The sequence below is a fragment of the Nerophis ophidion genome, linkage group LG07, assembly GCF_033978795.1.
Source record: "Nerophis ophidion isolate RoL-2023_Sa linkage group LG07, RoL_Noph_v1.0, whole genome shotgun sequence".
NCBI classification, from domain to species: Eukaryota; Metazoa; Chordata; class Actinopteri; order Syngnathiformes; family Syngnathidae; genus Nerophis; species Nerophis ophidion.
This window is the reverse complement of record NC_084617.1, coordinates 10,178,361-10,190,412: the sequence shown is the minus strand read 5'-3', so window position 1 is coordinate 10,190,412 and position 12,052 is coordinate 10,178,361. Positions and strand designations below refer to the sequence as shown.

The window sequence follows — 12,052 nt, the reverse complement described above, 5'->3', positions numbered from 1 at the left end:
GTGGAGGGGGTCCGGTCCGGTCCGATCCGGTGGCCATGTACTGCTTGCCTGTGTATCGGCTGGGGACATCCCAAGCCTCCGCTTGGGATGGTTTCCTGCTGGCTCCGCTGTGAACGGGACTCTCGCTGCTGTGTTGGATCCGCTTTGGACTGGACTCTCGCGACTGTGTTGGATCCATTATGGATTGAACTTTCACAGTATCATGTTAGACCCGCTCGACATCCATTGCTTTCCTCCTCTCCAAGGTTCTCATAGTCATCATTGGGTGTGAGTTTTCCTTGCCCTTATGTGGGCCTACCGAGGATGTCGTAGTGGTTTGTGCAGCCCTTTGAGACACTAGTGATTTAGGGCTATATAAGTAAACATTGATTGATTGATTGATTGATACAGTGACACCATATTTATCATGCCAAAGGACATAGGTCACGTTTTCATGACTACATTTTTTTTTTTATTAATAATAATCTTACCAAATATCCAAATGTAGGAGATCATTGTGCACATCGTCCACTTCACTGCGAGGACAAAACCGAAGAGAAAATCCACCATGTGACTGTGCAAATATTATTATGATGTACATGATGTACGCCGTGTCAAACTCACAAGACAAAGTGTTCGTCCCAGACCGGGTTGAGGGTCTCCGGCTTGACCTCGGTCACCTGGATGCACCTGGCCGGCAAGGCCTCCTTGGTGCTGGAGCGTTTCTCCAGCTTGTCCTTCCTCTTCCTGAAGCTGAACTTCCTCTCCTTCTTCTCCTCCGGCTCCCGGGGACTCTGGCCCTCCAGGATACCCAGCATGCAGTAGGGGTCGCTGTAGCCTGGACTCCCGGATCAGACAAAAGAGAAAGACAATATGCATGTACTTTAGAGTAGTCAGTGTACAGCGTATGGCTGTATCAATGTACGAAATATGAACAGAGTTGTTAAATTGTGCCCTTGGTTTGAATATTTAGGGTAAGCATTGTTATTTAGGCGATATTGGAGCGTTGGCCCATACCAATTTGATCCGGTACGATATCAGCAGGAATCATCCATATCTTTATTATTTTCTAGTGTTTCATGAGTTCCCGGCGAGAAGACACAAGCTGTCTTTGTTCCTACCAAGAAGAAGGTTTGTAAAAACTCTCCACTGTGTAGGATGGGAAGCAACATGAAGGTGTTCTGTCTCTTTGATGTATTGTAAGCCACTGTTTTACGACCTTTTCTTTGAACTGTGTTTAATTGAAGGAAATGGCTGTTTATGACCCCCCTCCCTTGGAACTGTGTTTAATTGAAGGCAATGGCTGTTTATGACCCCCCTCCCTTGGAACTGTGTTTAATTGAAGGCAATGGCTGTTTATGACCACCCTCCCTTGGAAAAAGCTGTTGCCATGCGGTCAGGGAAAGTCCAAATAAAAAAGGAGGCAGAGCGTGGAACACCATACAAGGATACAGGTGTACGCGTTTCTACTCATTGAGCCAAACTCCTTACTGTTATACTCATTCATTATGTCCATCCATCATCCATCCATCCTTTTTCCCTTCCTTCTTATTCGCTCCTCCATTATGACATCCATCCATCATTCATCCTTCCTAATTCACTCCTCCATAATGACATCATCCTTTCTTTCCTTCCACTTTCACTCCTCCATTATGTCCATCATTCATCCATCCTTTTTTCACTCCTCCATAATGACATCCATCCTTTTTTCTTTCCTTCCTCATTCGCTCCTCCATTATGACATCCATCTTTCATCCTTCCTATTTCACTCCTCCATAAAGACATCCATCCTTTCTTATTTCCTTCCTTTTGCTCCACAATATGTCAATCCTTCATCCATCCATCCATCGTTCCTTCTTTTGCTCCTCCATTGTGACGTCCATCCATCTTTACTTCTCTATTTTGACATCCATCATTCCTTCCTCTTTCACTCATTCATTATGACGTTCTTCCACCTGTCTCATTCCTTCCTTCCTTACCATTCACTCCTCCATTATGACATCATCCATCATCCATCCTTTCTATTTCACTCCTCCATAATGACATCCATCCTTCCTTCTTTCTTTCTTCGTTCACTCCTCTATTATGTCCATCCTTTGTTTTTCCATCCATCAATCCTTCTTTCTGTCCTTCTTTCGCTCCTCCATAATGACATCCATCCTTCCTTCTTTCTTTCTTCATTCACTCCTCTATTATGTCCATCCTTTATTTTTCCATCCATCAATCCTTCTTTCTGTCCTTCTTTCGCTCCTCCATTATGACGTCCATCCATTATCCATCCTTCCTATTTCACTCCTCCATAATGACATCCATCCTTTCTTCTTTCCTTCCTTTTTTGCTCCTCCATTATGTCCATCCTTCATCCATCCATCCTTATTTTGCTCATCCATTGTGACGTCAATCATCAATCCTTTCTTCTGTACTTTTTTATTTCCTCCATTATGACATCCATCCTTCTTATTTCACTCCTCCATAATGACATCCATCCTTTCTTCTTTCCTTCCTTTTTCACTTCTCCATAATGTCCATCCTTCATCCATCCATATATGAAATCCATTTTTTATTCCTCTTTCACTCATTCATTATGTCCAGCCATCTTTCCTCCCTTCCTGTTTGCTCCTCCATTATGACATCCATCCATCCATCAATCCTTCCTATGTCACTTCTCCATAATGACATCCATCCTTCTTTCTTAGTTTCCCCTTTCGCTCCTCCATTATGTCCATCCTTTATTCATCCATCCATCATTCCTTCTGTCGCTCCCTTACTATGAAATCCATCTTTCATCCATCATCTATTTCACTCCTCCATGACATCCATCCTTTCTTCTTTCCTTCCTCTTTCACTCCTCCATTATGTCCATCCTTCAATTTGTCATCCTTCCTCTTTCACGCCTTCCTCATGACATCCATCAATCATCCATTCATCCTATTTAACTCCTCCATAATGACATCCATCCTTTCTTATTTTCTTCCTTTTTCACTCCTCCATTATGTCCATCCTTCTTTCATCCATCATCTGTTCTTCCTATTTCACTCCCCCATAATGACATCCATCCTTCTTTCTTTCCTTCCTCTTTCGCTTCTCCATTATGTCCATCCTTTCTTCATCCATCCATCATCCTTCCTTCCTATTTCACTCCATTCCATTCTTTCTTCTTTCCTTCCTCTTTCACTCCTCCTTTGTATCCATCCTTCATTTTATCCATCCTTCCTTCTTTCCTTCCTCTTTTACACCTTCATCATGACATTCATCAATCATCCATCCATTCCATTTAACTCCTCCATGATATCCATCCATCCCTTCCTTTCTTTCTTTCCTCTTTCGCGCCTCCATTATGCCCATCCTTCACTCTATCCATCCTTCCTTCTTTCCTTCCTCTTTTGCACCTTCCTCATGACATCCATCCTAACTCCTCCATAATAACATCCATCCTTTATTTTCTTCCTCTTTCACTCCTCCATTATGCCCATCTTTCACTCCATCCATCCTTCGTTCTTTGCTTCCTCTTTTGCAAGGCGCCTTCATCATGATATCCATCAATCATCCATCCATCCTATTTAACTCCTCCATAATGACATCCATCCATCCATCCAACCATCTTTCTCTCTTTCTTTCTTTCTTTCTTTCTTTCCTCTTTCACGCCTTCCTCATGACATCCATCAATTATCCATCCATCCTTTTTTAACTCCTCCATAATGACATCCATCCTTTCTTGTTTTCTTCCATCCATCATCCTTCCTTCCTTCATTCTGTCCTTCTTTCACTCCTCCATTATGACATCCATCTTTCATCCATCATCCATTCTTCCTATTTCACTCCATTCCATTATTTCTTCTTTCATTCCTCTTTCACTCCTCCTTTGTATTCATCCTTCCTCTTTTACACCTTCATCATGACATCCATCAATCATCCATCCATCCTATTTCACTCCTCCATAATGACATCCATCCTTTATTTTCTTCCTCTTTCACTCCTCCATTATGCCCATCCTTCACTCTATCCTTCCTTCCTTCTCTCCTTCCTCTTTCGCGCCTTAATCATGACATCCATCAATCATCCATCCATTCTATTTAACTCCTCCATAATGACATCCATCCTTCTTTCTTTCTTTCTTTCCTCTTTCACCCCTCAATTATGCCCATCTTTCACTCTATCCTTCCTTTTTTCCTTCCGCTTTCAAGCCTTAATCATGACATCCATCAATCATCCATCCATCCTATTTAACTCCTCCATAATGACATCCATCCTTCTTTCTTTCTCTTTCTTTCTTTCCTCTTTCACCCCTCAATTATGCCCATCCATCACTCTAGCCATTCTTCCTTCTTTTTTTCCTCTTTCGCGCCTTCCACATGACATCCATCAATTATCCATCCATCCTTTTTTAACTCCTCCATAATGACATCCATCCTTTCATATTTTCTTCCTCTTTCACTCCTCCATTATGCCCATCCTTCACTCTGTCCACCCTTCCTTCTTGCCTTCCTCTTTCGCGCCTTAATCATGACATCCATCAATCATCCATCCATTCTATTTAACTCCTCCATAATGACATCCATCCTTCTTTCTTTCACCCCTCAATTATGCGCAGCTTTCACTCTATTATTCTTCCTTTTTTCCTTCCTCTTTTGCGCCTTCATCATGACATCCATCAAACATCCATCCATTCCAATTCAACTCCTCCATATTGATATCCATCCATCCATCCCTTCCTTTCTTTCTTTCTTTCTTTCCTCTTTCCCGCCTCCATTATGCCCATCCTTCACTCTATCCATCCCTCCTTCTTTCCTTCCTCTTTTGCACCTTCCTCATGACATCCATCCTATCTAACTCCTCCATAATGACATCCATCCTTTATTTTCTTCCTCTTTCACTCCTCCATTATGCCCATCTTTCACTCCATCCATCCTTCATTCTTTGCTTCCTCTTTTGCAAGGCGCCTTCATCATGACATCCATCAATCATCCATCCATCCTATTTAACTCCTCCATAATGACATCCATCCATCCATCCAACCATCTTTCTCTCTTTCTTTCTTTCTTTCCTCTTTTGCGCCTTCATCATGACATCCATCAATTATCCATCCATCCTTTTTTAACTCCTCCATAATGACATCCATCCTTTCTTATTTTCTTCCTCTCTCACTCCTCCATTATGTCCATCCTTTATTCATCCATCCATCATCCTTCCTTCCTTCATTCTGTCCTTCTTTCACTCTGCCATTATGACATCCATCTTTCATCCATTCTTCCTATTTCACTCCATTCCATTATTTCTTCTTTCCTTCCTCTTTCACTCCTCCTTTGTATTCATCCTTCCTCTTTTACACCTTCTTCATGACATCCATCAATCATCCATCCATCCTATTTAACTCCTCCATAATGACATCCATCCTTTCTTATTTTCTTCCTCTTTCACTCCTCCATTATGCCCACCCTTCATTCTATCCATCCTTCCTTCTCTCCTTCCTCTTTCGCGCCTTAATCATGACATCCATCAATCATCCATCCATTCTATTGAACTACTCCATAATGACATCCATCCTTCTTTCTTTCTTTCTCATTCTTTTTTTCTTTCCTCTTTCACCCCTCAATTATGCCCATCTTTCACTCTATCATCCTTCCTTTTTTCCTTCCTCTTTCAAGCCTTCATCATGACATCCATCAATCATCCATCCATCCTATTTAACTCCTCCATAATGACATCCATCCTTTCTTATTTTCTTCCTCTTTCACTCCTCCATTATGCACATCTTTCTCTCTATCATCCTTCCTTTTTTCTTTCCTCTTTCGCGCCTTCATCATGACATCCATCAATCATCCATTCATCCTATTTAACTCCTCCATAATGACAAACATCCTTTCTTATTTTCTTCCTCTTTCACTCCTTCATTATGTCAATCCTTCATTCTATCCATCCTTCCTTCTTTCCTTTATCTTTCATGCCTTAATCATGACATCCATCAATCATCCATCCAATCTATTTAACTCCTCCATAATGACATCCATCCTTCTTTCTCTTTCTTTCTTTCCTTCCTCTTTCACCCCTCAATTATGCCCATCTGTCACTCTATCATCCTTCCTTTTTTCCTTCCTCTTTCAAGCCTTCATCATGACATCCATCAATCATCCATCCATCCTATTTAACTCCTCCATAATGACATCCATCCTTCTTTCTTTCTCTTTCTTTCTTTCCTCTTTCACCCCTCAATTATGCCCATCTTTCACTCTATCATCCTTCCTTTTTTCCTTCGTCTTTCGCGCCTTCATCATGACATCCATCAATCATCCATCCATCCTATTTAACTCCTCCATAATGACATCCATCCTTCCTCCATAATGACATCCATCCTTTCTTATTTTCTTCCTCTTTCACTCCTCCATTATGCCCATCCTTCATTCTATCCATCCTTCCTTCTCTCCTTCCTCTTTCGCGCCTTAATCATGACATTCATCAATCGTCCATCCATTCTATTTAACTCCTCCATAATGACATCCATCCTTCTTTCTTTCTTTCTTTCCTCTTTCACCCCTCAATTATGCGCATCTTTCACTCTATCCATCTTTTCTTTCCTCTTTCGCGCCTTCATCATGACATCCATCAATCATCCATCCATTCTATTTAACTCCTCCATAATGACATCCATCCTTCTTTCTTTCTCTTTCTTTCTTTCCTCTTTCACCCCTCAATCATGCCATTCTTAAACTCTATCATCTTTCCTTCTTTCCTTTCTCTTTTGCGCAGTCATCATGACATCCATCAATCATCCATCCATCCTATTTGACTCCTCCATAAAGACATCTTTCTTTCCTTCCTCTTTCACTTCTCCAGAATGACTTCTTTCCTCATCTTGCATCATCATATGTATTTTTGCATGTAAAAAAGATTCCCTACAAATTGTGTTGAGCTTCATCATGTTCAGGTGTCTGGGACATTGAAATTGCAATATTTCTTACCATGAATATTGATTGAGTTTCAGTACAACCGGGTCTTGGTCTGCCCTTTCAGAAGCCAGCACCAGCACAAAGGGATTAGTAGAGTCTAAAGGCTGCGACTGTTTCAACGCCTTTAGAACGCTTACGGGACTATTTTTCTGCACATGTAAACAACTCGACGGTAAGTACCATTCAAGAGCTTTCCAGTGGAATAATAACGGCGAGTAGAAAGAGGAAAATTAGTACTTGTGACAATCTTACCGTTGGCGTCCTTCGCCAGCAGACTCTTGGCTTTCAGGACGGAGACTCTCAAAGAGAAAGTGGCTCTCTGTGGAAGAAAAACGTCAATAAACGCAAACAAATCCTGCAAATTCCACTCCCACCTTAAACTCCCGCACTTTCTGAAGTATGATGTCGTGCTCCTCCTCGCCCATATCGAACACCTCGAGGGAAGAAGACGTGCATAAGTTATTATCACGAGCGAAAAGGATTAAAAAGGAAAAAAAATCCTTTTGTGCGAGGTGCGGTGTGGCCGGCGGGCTGCAGGGAACGGTCGTGCGATTGGAATAAAGGACGCCAGACACAAAAAGGAGCCTTAGAATCACTTTCCCGGCGGGTGAATGGATGTAGTAAAATAAAGTATATATCGGCTTTTTGACGCGTTTGATCACAGCATCTGCTTCGGATTCTTACCATGAATTGATTAACGTGGACAAGTTGAAAAACGTATTCGGGTGTTACCATTTAACGGTCAATTGTACGGAATATGTACTGTACTGTGCAATCTACTAATAACATTTTCAATCGATCAATCATGTCATGATCCGCTGCTCAGATCATGTCATATTCTGGTTTTGTTCCGTGTATTGTATTCTTTTGGCATTTGACTTCCTTAGTTCCTGGTGGCACTTCCTGTTTTGTTCTGTTGCCATAGTTTTTTGTTTTTTTTCCCCTTGGCCTCAGTCTGCACCCCCACTCCAGGGCCCAGGCTAAGACCGATTTTTATTTTTTTATTTTTTTTTATTTTATTTTAATCTTCTATTTTTTTCTCCCATCCCCCCCCTCCTGTTTACCTGTATGTCATCTTTTTTGTAAGGGGCGCTGGAAGCCGGCAGACCTGTCAGCGATCCTGTTCTGTCTCCCTGTAATGTTTGTCTGATCTTGAATGGGATTGTGCTGAAAATTGTAATTTTCCTGAAGGAACTCTCCTGACGGAATAAATAAAGTACTATCTAATCTAATCTAATCTAATCTAGTTACGCATTTGTGTCACCTGCCTTTTGTTTTTTACGCGCACCTGCCTCGTATTTACTCTCCTTATTTAAGCCTGCCCTTTCCGTTTACTCGGCCTCGCATCCTAGTTTCTGTTCCATGCAACAGGTGACGACGCCGATTCCCGATTGTGGTAAAGAACTGTTTTTGTACTTGCTAGCTTCCGCGCTATGCTCCCTTTGTTTGTTCTCTAGCTCACATGCTAGCGCTTTTAGTTCTTTCTAGCTCCCATGCTAGTTCTGTTTGTTTTGTCTTTAGTGCCTTGTGCAAGTTTTTCTGTTCTTAGTCTGTTCTTTAGTATAAATAAATCATCATTTCTTACCTTCACGCTGTGTCCAAGTCCGACTGCATATTAGACAGAACGAACCCGCACCACGATGCCAGATAACCGTCACAAATCAATCAATCAATCCAATATTGCTTTGGTAAAGGGCAAATATGGCTCCAAAAACTGGTTTATGCAATGTTGTTTTTAAGCTACACACGTTACACATTACTTACTCATCACTTTCACTGATATAAAATGTGCTAACTTGTTGATGTAGTGCTCCTGTAATGGAGGTTAATTTGTGTCTTTGTTACAAAAGCTTTTTTTTACACATTTTTACCCATTACATTTTTTTTACACATTTTTTTTTTCATCAAATTAATTTGACAATTTTACAAAAATGGAATTTCGTTTCGTAAATTTGTTTAATATATACTGAATTTTTGAAACACAATTTTATTACTAAAAGCTTTTTTTGACACCGAATTAATGGAACTGAACTTCTTGCATCGGAATTTTGTGAACGGTCTTTTTTTATACATCAAATTATACTGACAATTTCCATCCATCCATTTTCTACAGTTTGTCCCTTTTGTGGGGGGGGGGGGGGGGGCGGCGCTGGAGCCTATCGCAGCTGCATTCGGGCAATTTCATTGAAAATTTTTTTTTTATAAAATTTAGTGTTTAAATTTTTTTGTGTAAAAACTGGTGTATTAAAAAAAATCAGTGTAAAAAAAAATCCAGTGCAGAACAAATCTTTTTTCTTACACTGAATTTTAATAAACTAAACTTTTGTACACTTTATTGATTTTTTTGACAGTTTTTTACACTGAAATTTAAAACTGAATTTTTTTAAATGAAATTGTCAGCATAATTTGATGTAAAAAAAAAAAAAAAAAATCAGTTCACGAAATTAAAATGCCAAAAAGTCTGTTATAGAGATTAATTGAAAAAAAAAAAAAAAAAAAAAGCTTTTGTAATAACAACAACAATTAACCTCTACTACCAGGCGAGGAAGAAACTCACCAGCATGAATTACCATGAATTGATTAACGTGGACCCAATTAGACAAGTTGACAACTTACCATTTAGTGGTCAATTGTACAGAATATGTACTGTACTGTGCAATCTACTAATAAAAGTTTCAATCAATCAATTTTCACAAGCAAAAAGTTCTTAGGTTATGTTTTACAGATCATCTTCAAGTCGCCTTCTGACAGTCGCTTCAGGATGCGCCGTTTTGTGGGCGGTCTTATTTACGTGGCTCATCTTCGGCAGTGTCTTCTCCCCGTTATCTTTGTTGTAACCGTGTAGCGTGCAAGGACAGGAGTGGAAGAAGTGTCAAAAGATGGAGCTAACTGTTTTAATGACGTTCACACTTTGCTTCAATCAATAACGGAGCAGCATCTCCTCATCCGGAAACAACAACAACTCTCTAATAACTTAAAGTTCCTTGGGTGAATAATGTAAACTCACTACACCGGTAGTTTTTAGCGCTTCCATAGCGAATCTCCTGACAGATATAAGTAAGAACTTTATGCTACTTTATATTAGAAATGGCAACAGCGAAGGATGAATGTCCCATAACGAGAGGATAGAGAAAAAGAAGAGGCTTATCGGCTACGGTTTCGGAACGGACTACAGTGGCGGAAGCAAAGTTTTTTTTACCCTTCAAGTTAATATTTATCTGTTTTTGTTGCATTTTTGATGTGTTTCGCTTGATTATAAATTATATCGATTAAGAGGGGGTGTGACGTTCATTTGTTGTCAATATTCAGTGTTTTATCCTTCATAGTTAATATTGTAAATCCCACATTCTTTATTTTCATGTACATTCTGGGTGTCTCATTTAGTAAAAAAATTTAAAATTCCATTCTGTTTTTTGAGGCGATCTGTCATGTTTTTAGCATTCAACCAGACATTATTTTGAGCTTTTGTATTAGTGTTCCTAAAAATCAGATATACCGGTCTCCCAGACACGTTTTTTTTTCTCTAAATTTGGCCCCCCGAGGGCAAAATATTTGCCCAGGCCTGCTCTACAGTGACAATACTCTGACTTGAGTACAATTTTTGGGTTATCAACCCAAGTCTGGACAGTAGGACACAAATGTTAGCGATGCTAACATAGCTACGTTAGCTACAGTGCTAACAACATTTTAACAGCAACCTCATGCCAGATTACTGTGGCATCATCATTGAACAAAAACCGAAAAAAAATCTTGCAGCTACATGGATACCAAGCGTTACTTGAGCAATTTAAATGTCCTGCGACACGTCATGGTTCGATACCTTGAGAAGGTACGCAAACAGCTCCTCGTCGCCGGTCACGTGTTCTGGCGAAGGCACGCCGACTCGGTTGACCACGGTGTACACGACCTCCTCATATAGCAGGTCCAGCTGCGTGGAAAAAGACACTTTAGTGCCAGGAACATTTCCAATGTTTAAATCGGGTTGACAAAACCTCCGTCCTGCTGATTCTGTCCGCGATTGAAGCCTGGTCCACATGTTCCTGGGGCGGCGGCACCGTGCAGGCTCCTCTTTGGCTCTGTGGTGGGACGTCATAAATAATAATAGATTCTCTCAGAGGTTACAACATGCGGCGTACCTCAGGGGTCAATACTGGAACCAGAATTGTTCAATCTCTATTGAGACATTTGTGACGTTACAAAAGGACTTCAAGTACGAGTTGGGAAATTGTGTTGGATGTAAATATAAACGGAATACAATGATTTGCAAATCCTTTTCAACCCATATTCAGTTGAATGCACTACAAAGACAAGATATTTGATGTTCAAACTCATAAACTTTATTTTTATTTTTGCAAAAAATAATTAACCAAAGTAGTTGGGAAAGGGCATGTTCACCACTGTGTTACATCACCTTTTCTTTTAACAACAATCAATAAACGTTTGGGAACTGAGGAAACTAATTGTTGAAGCTTTGAAAGTGAAATTATTTCCCATTCTTGTTTTATGTAGAGCTTCAGTCGTTCAACAGTCCGGAGTCTCCGCTGTCGTATTTTACGCTTCATAATGCCCCACACATTTTCCATGGGAGACAGGTCTGGACTGCAGGCGGGCCACGAAAGTACCTGCACTCTTTTTTTACGAAGCCACGCTGTTGTAATACGTGCTGAATGTGACTTGGCATTGTCTTGCTGAAATAAGCAGGGGCGTCCATGAAAAAGACGGCACTTAGATGGCAGCATGTTGTTCCAAAACCTGTATGTACCTTTCAGCATTAATGGTGCCTTCACAGATGTGTGAGTTACCCATGCCTTGGGCACTAATGCACCCCCATACCATCACAGATGCTGGCTTTTGAACTTTGCGTCAATAATAGTCTGGATGGTTCGCTTCCCCTTTGGTCCGGATGACACGATGTCGAATATTTCCAAACACAATTTGAAATGTGGACTCGTCAGACCACAGAACACTTTTCCACTTTGCATCAGTCCATCTTAGATGATCTCGGGCCCGGAGAAGCCGGCGGCGTTTCTGGATGTTGTTGATAAATGGCTTTCACTTTGCATAGTAGAGCTATAACTTGCACTTACAGATGTAGCGATGAACTGTATTTAGTGACAGTACTTTTCTGA

At 40.6% G+C, this 12,052-nt stretch overlaps 1 protein-coding gene across 1 annotated transcript in view; it reads right to left on the bottom strand.

The window, feature by feature from the left end:
- Positions 1-10,995, bottom strand: part of LOC133555873 (BAI1-associated protein 3-like) — a 66,684-nt gene extending 55,689 nt beyond the window's left edge. Inside the window, exons 1-6 of the mRNA XM_061905319.1 lie at positions 10,916-10,995; positions 10,744-10,851; positions 7,298-7,357; positions 7,176-7,242; positions 604-817; positions 471-515 (exon numbers count right to left, since the gene is read on the bottom strand). Of these exons, the coding sequence (XP_061761303.1) occupies positions 471-515; positions 604-817; positions 7,176-7,242; positions 7,298-7,348 (377 nt within the window). The 5' untranslated portion in view covers positions 7,349-7,357; positions 10,744-10,851; positions 10,916-10,995. The remainder of the gene's footprint in view (positions 1-470; positions 516-603; positions 818-7,175; positions 7,243-7,297; positions 7,358-10,743; positions 10,852-10,915) is intronic.
- Positions 10,996-12,052: the final 1,057 nt, after the last annotated feature.